Below are 13,289 nucleotides of genomic sequence, written 5' to 3' on the forward strand. Positions count from 1 at the left end.
TTTGACAAGAGGTTTAACACTATTTAATGCCTTAATTCAAAATAATATGCATGGACTGTTGTAAGCCAGGCTCTGAGCAGTTAGAATCTGTCATAAAGTTTATTATAAGAAAGCTATTAAGGCTCCAAAAAAGCGTTGTACATGAAGGGATGCAGTGATGCGCTACTGAGCATGCAAACCACCTTAAAGCAACAGATACTGAGTTCATTGTTCTGTTAACTTGACAGCAGCTTAAATGTCAGCATGAGGTTATTTCATTCCTAATTGTTTTTTTCCAAAAAACATAAGGAGGCTAATCTATGCTTGTTATATTGTGACAGAGAGCTACGGCTGACTTTGCTGCCACAGTGGCATTATGCATTTAGCCTTATTCTCCAACCATCCAAGAGAAAGAACACATTAAATTGTGCTTCCTCTTAATTATGAAACCCTTTATTAATTTTGCTATTAGGAGAGAATTCTATCAATGGGGTTTAACAAATACAATAGCCTTAGGAATTTATCTAAAAAAAAAAATCTACCTTTTCATGCTACTTTAAGAGAAATATTAAAGGTGTGTATTAAGAAAATATGCTGTTCTGAATAGTTGGGGGAGTGTAATATGACAGTCTCCTTTGTTGGAATCTTATCAGTTCATATAAGAAATAGCAAATAAAAACTTGGTAACGGAGGAGACTTTCAGTACTTTTCTCAAGTTTGGCTTGGAGCTGCTATTGTAATGGGCCAGTTCAGCACTGGCCCCATAACAAAGGGGTTGAGTTGTGATTCAGGGTGGACACAATCAGTTCAAGTTTTGTACCTGCTCTCTTAACTCTTCCTGTATTGACGAGCATACCAGCTTTCAGGGTGGAGGAGATACTGATCACTAACACTACTGAGGTGATTGCCTGTAAGACCAATGCTTTTATAATTTAAGTTTGTTGAGAAAATGTGTTCTAATTTATCAAACAGTATTTATTAACAATGCAAGCTGACAGACTTAAATGCACAATAATAAACAAGCTAATATCACTATGGAAATAGGAACAACTATCAAAAATACAAGCTTGATTACTTCTAGGGAGTATACCAGGGTCCTGAATATAGTGAGCCACTCTAACATGAATCACTACTGTAATACAGAGTTGAGCTGTTCTTTTTTTTTTTTGTGGTTATTACAGACTTATACTATTTAGGCATACTGTACATTGCTTATTCTGAGCTTCCTATCATGTTCTTGATTTAATCTTTGCAAATTTCATCCATCAATAATGAATTTTAGGGAGTCAGTCCTTGTTCTCCTTCCACTCCAAAATTCTTTTTAAAGTTTCTTTAAAAGACAAGAACATCTGACCAAACAACATTTCCCTCACCTTTCTTAAAAATAAATAGCAAAATCACTCCAAAAGTAACTTCCATGACTTTAGGCCTTCCTAAAATAAGCATGGTTATAGGTTATTTAGAAAGGCAGTTTGTGCCATGCTAATACATTTTATGACCATATATGTATTTTCAAATGTCATCTTCTCTCCAAAACCAACATATAAATACTGTATCTATGCCATGAGTTACTGACCTAGCATCAACTCTGCAGGTTTCTGTTAGTTCTCCAATTCCTAAATTCTATTGCACATATGGATTTTAATAAAGAAAAATGCAGACTACTTCAGGTTGAGCACCATTTAGTACAATCAATCAACAATTACATCATCTGAGGAACTGCTCAAGATGAATTTTCAGAAAGGCAGTTTACTTTGCAGGAATGTATAAATGACAATACCCATTCAAGTGGTACAAAGTATTCTGCTCACTGAAATGCTAAACGTTATTTACACAGCTTTATTTCTGTCAGATTATTACTAAAGAATGGGTGGTATGTAAACAATGGTACATGCAATATGATCCCTCATACTATGAAAAATAAATTTACAGTTTTGTTAAATAAAGACCGAATGCTATTATATACATTTCCCCCCTCCAGAAGGCCTTACAAGACATTCAGCTCTACCTTTAATACGTTCCAAATAAATATCAAATAATGCAACATTTACAAATAGCACACCAGCAATATTTTCCACAGTAATCATTTTACAAATCAGAATTTAGTATTTCAATTAAGCAAATGAGTAGCAGCTCCTTCACAAATATTAAGGCATGTCACATAGCATCAAAATGGAACCGATGAGCCTCCTGTCGCTTCTCTCTGTCATCTGCTTTCTGAAAAATAAAAATAAAAATAATTAAACACTTCACAGGATCTAGAGCAATGCTGTTATAGAAATGAGTTGTCAAATGTCAGAGTATGGCTGATTTTTTCCAAGTCACTCATTTGACAAAATGCAAAAAGCTTAGTAAAAGCCTCAATAATTAGCTTTTAAATGATGTCAGTTTGTAACAGCAATAATCTACTCAAGATTGGCTGCTGCTGTTAATGCTCAGCCGTTTTTGTATTTATGACCCATTATTTTCTGTTATTTCATATAACGCTTTTTAAAGAAGAATATTTTAAAAACAAAATATGTTTGCTACTGTGTATTTATTTAGTCTATATTATAAATATGAGATGAAATTACTCTAGATTAACTGTAAGTGTTGCCATCTATGTTACACTTGAAATGAGATTTTTTTTTTTTAAAATTGTTAAATACAAATTCAGACAAAGATGGCAGTTCAACAATTAACAGCACCAAGCTGGGCCAAAAACAGACTATTCCATGTTTTTGTTTTTATTGAGAAAATGCGAGGTAGGATGTATTCCCCTGCTTATTTATGTGGGGCACACATTGATCTGCTGAAAGAGTAGTTTGGGTGGTGCTTGGAAAAGAGAAGCATATTTAAGTTGTACCTAGAATCCAGGGAATGTGCTATTACATGCCCTCTCCCACCTGCCTCCTCTTGTGTTTCAAAGCAGTGGCAGAGTAGGAAAGCCGCTGTTCCAGGATTTTGAACGCGCTGTGAACTTTTCTAGAAACCAGCATTTTTCTCATGACAGACAAGTCTCTGTACATCTTATCATAAGAAAAATCAGCAAAAGCAGATTTAAATCATTTTTTAGCTTGCTTATACTTTTTTTGATGATGAGTAAAATAAAAAAAACCTTTACAGTATGCTGTTGTGTGGGCATTCAGATTTGTACCCAAGTTGATAAATATACATGACAATTTTGGTAGAAATCAGTGCATGTGTTCTGCCATGAAAGTTTGTCATCTGCTCTGGCTCAAGGCCAAAGACTTCCTCATCACACAACATTTATACGTGACAGCGATTCCTTTGGGTTCACTATGGATTTTATTGCATTTTGTAGCAGCAGCAGAGCTGTCAGGGAAAAGTTTAACATACATCAGCCTGGCTTTTTGGCAGAGATTTTATCAATGCCAGTAGTATTCTGAATGCCAAAATTGGGGTGGGAAAAGGGGAGTGGCATACTCTGCCATGGAAATGCTTGTCACATTCCACGATTTTTTGTGGTCTCACTTAGAAAGTAATTTTCACTCCATTTTTTGTCTGCTTCATGAAAAAATTACCACTTCAAAATTCGACCAACTTATATTCTGATGAATCCATCGAAAGCTGCCTAGCAGGATTATCATCAATGCATAGCGCCAACACCACAAAGCAAATGAAAAGGAATCAGAATACAGGAGCATCGAGGTCCTTAGCTAATGTAGCAGACTATACTGTTGTAAGAGGAGTAATAGTAAAAACTAGGAACTTAGGAACTGACATTTGAAAGCCTTTTTTTTTTTTTTTTTTTTTTTTTTTTAAGTGGATACAAAATTTCGAAGGAAAGACAGAGCAACATAATATCCCTAAATGGCACAGTTATTTAAACAATACAGTAGTGGCTGGTAAATGAGTGCATAAGAACTACTGTAGACTAAGAACTTCAACTACTTATCTGCAGAGGTCAAAGTACATTGGTTTATTTGAACTACTGAAGAGAACACTGCAGCTTACAGACCAATATCCTCTGGGGGAAAAGGAGAGATTGTAACTGCCTGTATGTTTCCCCTTTCTTTCTTTGTGATAGGTACTCTAGAAATCTGCAGGGGAAAACAGCATTTAGGCAGAACAGTATTTTTATGAGAAGATTACTGAAAGAGGCAGTAAAGCAAGCATAAACTCAGAAACAAGAAAAACTTTGAAATTTAATCCCCAGTCGTGCCAGTGGTGCACAATTCAGCTGTGGTCAGGATACTTTCTTATGCTATACCTCAACCATTTCTTCTAAAAATTGGGAAGGTAAAAATCAATGGGAGGGCATTGGAAAATAACTGGAATTCACAAGTATTTATACAGTACTCTGGAAATACACATCATGTATCTAAATATTTGTGCCTATTTTGAGCAAGATGCAGCTGCTGCAAAGGAGTCTAACATATAAGCAACACCATTTCATTCACATACACTTAATGGGGCTTAAAAGGGTTCAGAAAGCAACCACTCTGGGCTGAGTGCTTCTTTACATTAAAATACATGAATTATTACATATAGAATTGTTTTCAACATTGACATTAAACCTCAGTTTCTCCAGATAGAATTGGTATGTAGATAATCATTAAAAACCTTTTTTTTATATATATATTTTTTGTTACTCATCACTCAAGATGTCTTGAAGACAGAGTTAAACCCAGCCAGTGCATAGTCCAAGCTACCATTTAGCAATGCTTTCTTGGTACATTAGGACGCATTAAGGACAGTCATCATAAAATTTGTATTTCCTTGCTTTGGGTGTTTCATACCCAGCATTGCTATTATTTGGAGACCGTATTTAACATTTTGAAGAGTGGAGAATGACAGACAAGTAATATTTAAATATGAAGCATGCGCAAAGCCTATCTATATATTTAACAAGGTCATTTTATTTCCAGAAGCACAAAATAACAAACAGTTCTACCATGTCAAAATGTGCAGTAATTCTATTTGACAGCTAAGATTATGGTTTGGGTATGTAGTAGCATTTATTGGCAATTCTGCCAGTTGGATATGATTGCGAACTGCACATAGTTAAGAAAAATGGGAACGCGTTTCTTTTGTGACATGAAAGGCCCCTTTCAAAATGCTTCTTCAAATCAATGGATTTCTATACACTGCATGTATAATTCAGACACACAGAGCAAGCAGCCAATATGCACACGATTGACTCCCTATACCGTCTTGAATGCTAATGTTAGTGCAATCAACAAAGATAGAGAAAGAGATGTTTTTCCTTTTTTCAGATTACCAGCAGAACTCAAGATAAGTAAATTGAATTTATGTTCCATTTTCTGAGTACAGTGCTCCTTTAAACTCTGCAAAATAGAACACTTAGATATAAAACAAAAACTTTGCATTTAGTTGGGAATAACAGCTTAATAGCAAAAGCTTATCCATGTTTCTCGTCACTTCCCTTTTTAAGTGTCTTAGAGTTTAAATAATAAACAATGCCAATTTTTAAGCTCACAATAAATACTGGATTAAAAATAAATACCTTTTAGGAATTAATGCAGTATGTGTCAAGTTATACTGCAGAAAACTACTCAAAAACATACAACACTATAAAATATCAGGAAATGTTAAATAGTATAGAAAATATAGAAAAAATACTACTAATTAAGCTTACCTTTTCCTGCCAGTGTAATATGCCAATTATTGCCAGGATGAAGACACAGACACCAATTAATGCTATAGCTGTTAGCAGTACAATGTTACTTGGGGTCAGATACAGCTTGGCACTCCAGCTATACAAGAGAGGAAAATCCAAGGAAACATTAATACCCTTCATTAGGAAGCAGAAAATAGATCTAATTTAAAAAGATGAAAAGAACTTTCTAGTGTTAACACGTAACAACTTGGTCCACAGAAACCTAATGGCTATACTTGAAGAATGGAGCTTAATAGTCTTTACTTAGAAATATATGGCTTAATATAATTATTTTCATGTAATGCCATGTTGAAATTCAGTTGCTATTTAACTATCCAGGAATGCCATGGATATCCTCAGGGACTGATGTTTTCCTCATTAGATTTCTCTCACACTGTCCGCCTGGGACAAAGTAAAGTGCATAAGAAAGCCTTCCATAAAACTGCCTGGGACCTGGAGAGATGGAGAAGCAGGGTGAAGTAACCTGTAACAGACCGTTTACCCCACAGAGGAAGCTCTTCTTGAACAGGCTCATGGGGAACAGTTAGTTAGGATTCTGTCTGAAGTTTACCCAGGGACAACTGTAGTTGTAGGCAAAAGAACCAGTTGATTATGTCAGGAAGATGCTGGAGAGCAATAAACTAGGCACCTTAAGGCCATCTGGAAGACATCTCCAGAATGTTGTGGGGTCCTGAGGCTCAGTAACACCATGCTTATACTCCAGGCTTCCTGTCATGGGAAAGCTGTCAGCAGGATCCCTTATGTTGAGGCCTCTCAGGAAATGACACTTACATTAAAAGGAAATATGAATTTAAGAAGCATTTATTATGAAATCTGATTTCTCCTGGAATTCTATACTCCACTATTCTACAGTGTCCATGAATTTTCTCTATAAGAAAGCAAAAATAGTTTAAGGATAAGACAACTAAGAAAATTTCTATATAATGCATACCTTTAAATACCTCAAGTCTCTAATGAAATTTTCTACTTCCAGCAGATGTTATTCCTGTGGTTGTTAATTAGCAACTCAAGTGGCACATCGCTTCTCAACTGTTATTTGTTCTATAGTAAAATTAGCTGCTGAAACTGATGTCAGAATCATTTCTGCATGATAAATGCAACTGACCTCACTAGTAGATCAAGCGGCAAAAAGCAGCTGGAATATGCAACTAATGTTTTCTCTAACAGCAAAGACAGAAACATGCTTGCTTTCTGGGATAAACATTTTAATTGCAAAATGAATTCAGTGTTGAAGCTCTTGTGTAAGTAACCCCTTCACCTCTACTTAAAGAAAAATATTCATACCTATGGCAACAGATACCATTCAGAAGGGTTGAACCAAAGCTTTTATATGCAACTAGGCAGAAATTGCATGTTTGGCGAAACAAAAATGCTTGCTTCCATCATTACCATGCTTGCAATTTGTCAGAAATAATGCCGGTAATTCTAGCAAGTAAGTTATTATTTACAAGAGTTGAGCTGGTAATAGGTTTTGATTGTTAACGGTTACTACATAGGAGTCTGGGTGAATACTCCCAAGTGTTCTGCCCAGTCACAGGAGCAACGACATGAAGAGAGCTAACTCCCTCCTTCTTGGTTGTTTTTTGATTTACTTTCTAGACAAGTATCTTTTTAACCTACACGTAATGCTTAATTTTATAGGCATTAATAACGTAATTTTGTGAAGTTCAATTCAAGATGAAATTACCTTCGAGGTACATTATGAGGATATGGGATGACTATAAGCTGGGAGTTTGGTATGATAGCTGTCCATTCTTGTTTTCTTATGGACTGAAAGAAAAACAAAGACTATGTCATTTCCTAGCAAACAATTCCTAATTTAAGAGCAAAGAATTCTGAAATTCTCTGTTGAAACAAAAATCAACTGTTTTTTTTTTTTTTCCCTTTGTAAGTATAAGTGATTACTCCCTTACGTCCATTCAAGCTTTTTCTTCTAAAAGCTCCAAAAACAACAACAAAAAAGCAAAATAAGTGTTGCTGACATGAAACACAGCATCTGCTTAAAAAAGTATAAGGTAACAACATAATAGGGAAAGAAGAAAAGATCCAATTCTGCAAAGGAATTTTATGCAGGCAAAGCAATTATCCAAATCACAATTTGGACAGTATATTAATACAAATACCTTAAAGTAGTACCATTAGGTTTTTAAAGACAGAGTGGTCAGGACCCTACTTTCATGTTTCACCTGAAATTTAGATTATCATGGCAATTTCCACCTCCCATCATATTGATCATGGTGCCAGCACCATGCAGAAAGCAGAAAGGATTCTGAGCTTACAGGCCAGCCAGACCAGCCCCAGGGAAACATTACATCTGAGGCCATAATTAATCCACCAGGCCTAATATGCATTTATGATACAAACAAGCACCATATTCCTAACATTTATAGACAATCCCAGTCATCTTTTGTTTGTACTGTTACAGCTTTAGGGCTTACGCTCACCCCCAAAACCAGGCCTTATGGGGTGTTTCTTTGGCAAACTTCTTTGATATTTGTACTTCCGAAATAAGTGTCCCTAGTAGTATTTCTCTCTAAACTCTATTAGGAAAGGTAACACCACAAATTTTGACAAATCTTAAATTTCAACTAACCTTTTCTCCTAAAGGACGAGGAATGCCAACATACAAATGGTCGAGGAAATTAGCACTACGTCCCAAGCCTAGCACATTATATGGCAACTGGAGAGCAAAATGTGCCGATTGGCTAAGTTGCCCAGCTGCAATAAAATTAGAAAGGAAATTCAAGTTAGTATTTTGAAAGACAGAACAAAACAAGCTGTTCAATACAAACATGCATTTCTGGGTCAACCATAAAAACGTTTTAAAAAAAATTGAACCACCTCATGATTATTTAACTCCTAAAGATTCAATCCCACATTTCCAAACTACTCGTGGGCATTAGAGAATTGCTTAAATGCTTGAGATTTCTAGATAAGATGATTCTTTTGAGCACCACTTCTATGTCAAACTCTATTATTTGTTACTAGTTAAGAAGAAATGAGCTGTTGATGTTTGTTTTGATATGGTTAGTGCCAAGCCTCTTTCCTCACTGATTTACAAGGTAAGACTCAACATGTGAAGGTTCACATCCTTAGTAGTAGTAATCACTAACTATTGTTTTTTTTTGTTTTTTTTTTTGTGTTAGAAAATTAGCTAAGAAAATGATCATAAATTCTCTAATAATAATTGGATTTAATGACAACAGGATTACAGTGGTTGCAAGTTACATCCTCACAAGAACATGTAATTTATAAAGAACTAAGTGAGAGACTGTAAGGGAAAAACAACATTCTTTGTTGGAGCTATCTGCAGGTTCACCAACATCTTACTTCTAAGGTAGCCAATTACTCCATTTAAGTAGAACTCCTGTAATCTCAATTTCTGGCAAACTGATCCAGATCCTATGGGGACTCCCCTCCCCCCCCTTTTTTTTTTATTCCCTAGAAAGCCTCTTAGCAAGTGATCTGGTTCCACAGCACGAATATTAGCATCTCATAAGCACCACAGGGAATTCAGGCCTGAAAATAAAAGGGGAGAGTGGACTGAATGTGCACACTTGCAACTCAGATGCCTATTATATACAGTGCTACTAACACCTGTGATACTTCTGAAAGCCCAAGCTCCAAGGCTGACGTAACTACATTAGAATAGGTTTTCATTAAAAATGACTTTACACCACAAAACTAGACAATTAAAACTAGAAACACCAACTCTTCAAGTAAAGCAACAATTAAATCATAATATTGCTGATATTCAAACTTTCTGCACATACTCACACCCGAATATATGAAGTTTGGCAATATTGCTAGAGTTCAAATATGGTTTCTATACAAAAAGAAGTCATAGAAAAATGTACTGCATACTATATCAGCACATATAGCAACCAGAAAACCCCTCTTAACAGAATTCAGGTATTCATTTACTAAATGATTCAAGCTTTTACTATGAACACAGTCTTCCTTCTATATAGTGAACAGTGAAATTCTACCTAATGAATCTTGCAATGTCAATTGACTATGGAAATTAAACTTCCCTTGATTGTCTTGTACACACTGCAATGTTTACGTAGTGTCTAGCAGCTATTACAGCGATGAATTTAGTGTCCACCTCACAATCCAATTTAGTTAAACAGCATGAGACCTCAATGCAACAACAAAGAGTAAGCAGATTTCCAAAAGCTATAAGGGCATGACTTAACAGCATGTAAAAAGTCATTCTATCACAGAAGGCTTAAAACAAAGACAAAGCCAAAACAGCAAAATGGAAGAGCTTTAAATGAGGATTGTAAAAATTATCAGTCCATACAACTTCAGCCATACAGCTGCTTAAACAAATCATGACTTGATCCGTACAAGTAATCTGAAGAATCTAATCATAGGGTAATGTTATGCATAGTCATGGATATTGGTCTTTGAGTAAACCTGAATAATTTATTGTTCTGTGGTTCCTAGCCCACAGGATTAATATTTTTGGTATACACGAGCTGTAATTATGACCCTATTCATTTCATACTAACTACAAAGTCAAAAATAAGTCTATTGACATATTTCAAGAGAGAACATTAAAAGGTTGAAGTGAAAACATGAAATAACAGTTCAACCTGAAGTTCCATCCAGGTTGAGCCTTACCTGTGTAAGGGTCTGTCTGGTATTTAAGACATGGTACATCAAAAAATGTATCAAAAATAGTTTTGGTAAGCTACACACTGCATAAAACAGCAGGCTCCCTCTGCCAAAGGTGATCTTACCACAACAAGATCTAGAAGGAACTGTATTTTTCCCTCGGCAGTTTGGCGTGTCACCACGGTAAGGAGTCAGCCAGTACTGCTATTGTTATGGAGCTGCTAGCCTTACCTGAGTGTAAAGCAGCAGACAGACAGACTTCAAGGCCAGGCCCTCACACAAAGGAGAAAAAGAGAAGGTATTTTGAGGTCTCTGATGTTGCATGAAACAGGGAGAAAGCAAGCAGGAACACAAAATCAGATTGTGGTAAAAGAGGGAAGAGGTAGCAGAGAGGAAGAAAAACGGAGTAAAAAGATGGCAATGGCTAGAGGTAGCCAGATGTTCATAGTATGAAGTTTCACGACAATCCTGCCATTCAGCTTGTTCAGCCCTTGAGTAGGCAACAATCTAATAAATTTAAAATGCTTCTCTTGTGCTTTTCTACAATATGAAATCGGCCTTGTGCTGCTTATGAAAATACTCCAGTAAATTAACCAGCTGCTCTACATTAAAGTATCTGATCTTATTTATGTTTTTCTGAGTCCATATGGACACTTAGTTCTAAGAAAATCAGTTTGTGTTACTGACAATAAAATAAATGAAACCAAAAACATCAAGTAGGTAGTCATTTTTATTGTTACTGTGGACCACTCCAGCTTGCAAAAATGACATAACTGCAGTTTAGCCAAGGTCAGAGCTGTTAATAACTAGAGCTGTATAAACTGATACCAGTTTGATAAGGCCAGTATTACTGCAGTCCTCAAGCAAACACATTCAAAACCTGTGAGATTCAGTAATGCTACTATTTTATTATCACAATTGACTTTTTGCTTCTCATTGTATTTTAAACTTCAGCATCCTTAAAAAAAAAAAAAAAAAGCCCCTAAAATTGCATTCAATTAACTTTAGTAAATTCATCTCCTGTATCCCCCTAACTCACAAGAGCAGCTTTAAGAGCAGCTTTTTTCTGTGCTCAACTTCAGCCTATTCTAGTTTTTGTCAGGCAGTGTCAGAAGCCAATAAAAACCCAGAAATGCAGACGTAGAGTTAAAAATCCTGGATGACACACACTTAGCTGTGGAATCTCTGTAAAAATAACAACTCCAACAGGAGAAATAGGGAGTGAAGAAGGCAGATTTTAGAGAGGAGATGTGAGTGCATGCCTGAAATTAGTTTGCCTACTTCTCCCAGATTTACAACAGACCTTGATTTGATCATAAAATTGATTCAATATTAGAAATTGTACAACTGAATTCCTTCTCAGAGAGGAAAGGTCTGTGGAGATGTTAACGAAAGATGTAAGACCCAATACTTCTCAATTCTAATGCTTATTTTGGTAATTGCTATTCCTTGTAACTAATTTAACAGTATTTCTTGTTTAAGATTAAAAGAGAATTGAGCAATGTAGAAGTAAAAGCACTGAGTATACACTAATTATTATTCTGCTATCTTTTAACAGCACACTGGAATGTTAATAGTAGAGAGAGTAATTCTAACAATGTTTTAAAAAACCCTTTCAATTATGCAAATTTCCTGTAGTTAAGACTTGGCAGATCAAAGAGCCTTAAAATGAGTTTGATAAGGACAGTCATATGTGCCTTGTTATTCTACTTTTTGCATGAATATTGTATACCTGAAAGATACCATATTTCAGAACTAAAGACCTGCAGAATTAGGAACATCAGAAACAGAATGGTGAACGTTTCTTCATTTACTGTACGATTTGCTTTAGCCCAGGGATGGAAGGGCAACTTAAGAATAGATAAGTTTGGCTTCAGCGGTCCAGCCAATAACTGTTCCTACGCTAAGACCAGCGGTAAAGACAAGCAGCATCAGTTGACATGAAAAAATAAATTGAATGCTGAACACCGTTCTCGTTAGATAAAGAACAATGTTGTTATTCATGTTACTTTTTTGGGAAAGAGATTATAATAAAAAATGTAACAAACTATTGGATTCCCTCATTATTGCTTTCATAAAATTCAAAGCTTTGGATATGGGTTGTTCTATAGTATTATATAAAGAATTGAAATAAGTTGACAAAAAATAACTTTAGAATGGTATTGATGCTATATTGTTTAAACTTAATGTGGAAAAGATTATGTGTAGGTTTATAAATGGCCCAAAAATACTATCTGGATTTGGTACTGTCAACCAATACACATACATGAAAGTGTTGCTTGAGGTATTTCCTGACTGTCAAATAGAACACAATTCTGATATAACAGGCAAATCTTTTCAAGACAGTAACCTGTATACCATTAAAATTCCAGTTAGAGAAACATTTACTGAATTTTACAAGTAGGACTTGAAAGAGAAGAAAGTTTAAGTACAAACTTAATATAATAGCTACAGAAAATTCAATTTTGAGAAGTACTTGCAGAAATTAAAGACAAATCTATTAACATATTACAATTCAGAAACTGATCAAAGAGTATTATAAAATTCCCTGTAGCAATACTGCAAGGGTCATAAATACACTTGGAATTCATTATGAAATAACAGTAATGTCAAAACAGAAAAGGAAATTCATCACGATTTGACTCAGTTTTTATTATTGTAAATATGGTAGTAGTGAAGATGAATGGTACTGTAGCGGTATTAAATCATATTTGCTAGCTGTTTCTTAGCACAAATTGTAAAAAACGTTCAATTTCTAAAAGCAACCCCTTTGAAAAAAACACAAACAACCAAACCTAAGATAATGTTTTTAAGGAGAAAAAGGTTAATTTCCTTGGAAGAGGAAAGTAGAAAACAAAGATTAAGAATGATACATAAATTAGGTCCAAATTTTAAACCAGCTTTCCTCACCACAGATAAAATGAATGTGTAAGCTATGTGCATTCTTCCATGACACAGATGCCAGTAGTACAATCATCTTTATTTTGCCACGAGGTTATTTTATAATACTGCATAAATAACGAGTGCTAAAGGGTCAAACACA

At 35.2% G+C, this 13,289-nt stretch overlaps 1 protein-coding gene across 1 annotated transcript in view; it reads right to left on the reverse strand.

The window, feature by feature from the left end:
• ITFG1 (integrin alpha FG-GAP repeat containing 1) overlaps positions 1–13,289 on the reverse strand; it is a 72,856-nt gene continuing 59,567 nt past the window's right edge. The window contains exons 15-18 of the mRNA XM_082770043.1: positions 8,217–8,341; positions 7,311–7,393; positions 5,582–5,699; positions 1–2,196 (exon numbers count right to left, since the gene is read on the reverse strand). Of these exons, the coding sequence (XP_082626169.1) occupies positions 2,137–2,196; positions 5,582–5,699; positions 7,311–7,393; positions 8,217–8,341 (386 nt within the window). The 3' untranslated portion in view covers positions 1–2,136. The remainder of the gene's footprint in view (positions 2,197–5,581; positions 5,700–7,310; positions 7,394–8,216; positions 8,342–13,289) is intronic.

The sequence above is a fragment of the Aythya marila genome (assembly GCF_965140915.1).
Source record: "Aythya marila genome assembly, chromosome: 12".
Classification (NCBI taxonomy): domain Eukaryota; kingdom Metazoa; phylum Chordata; class Aves; order Anseriformes; family Anatidae; genus Aythya; species Aythya marila.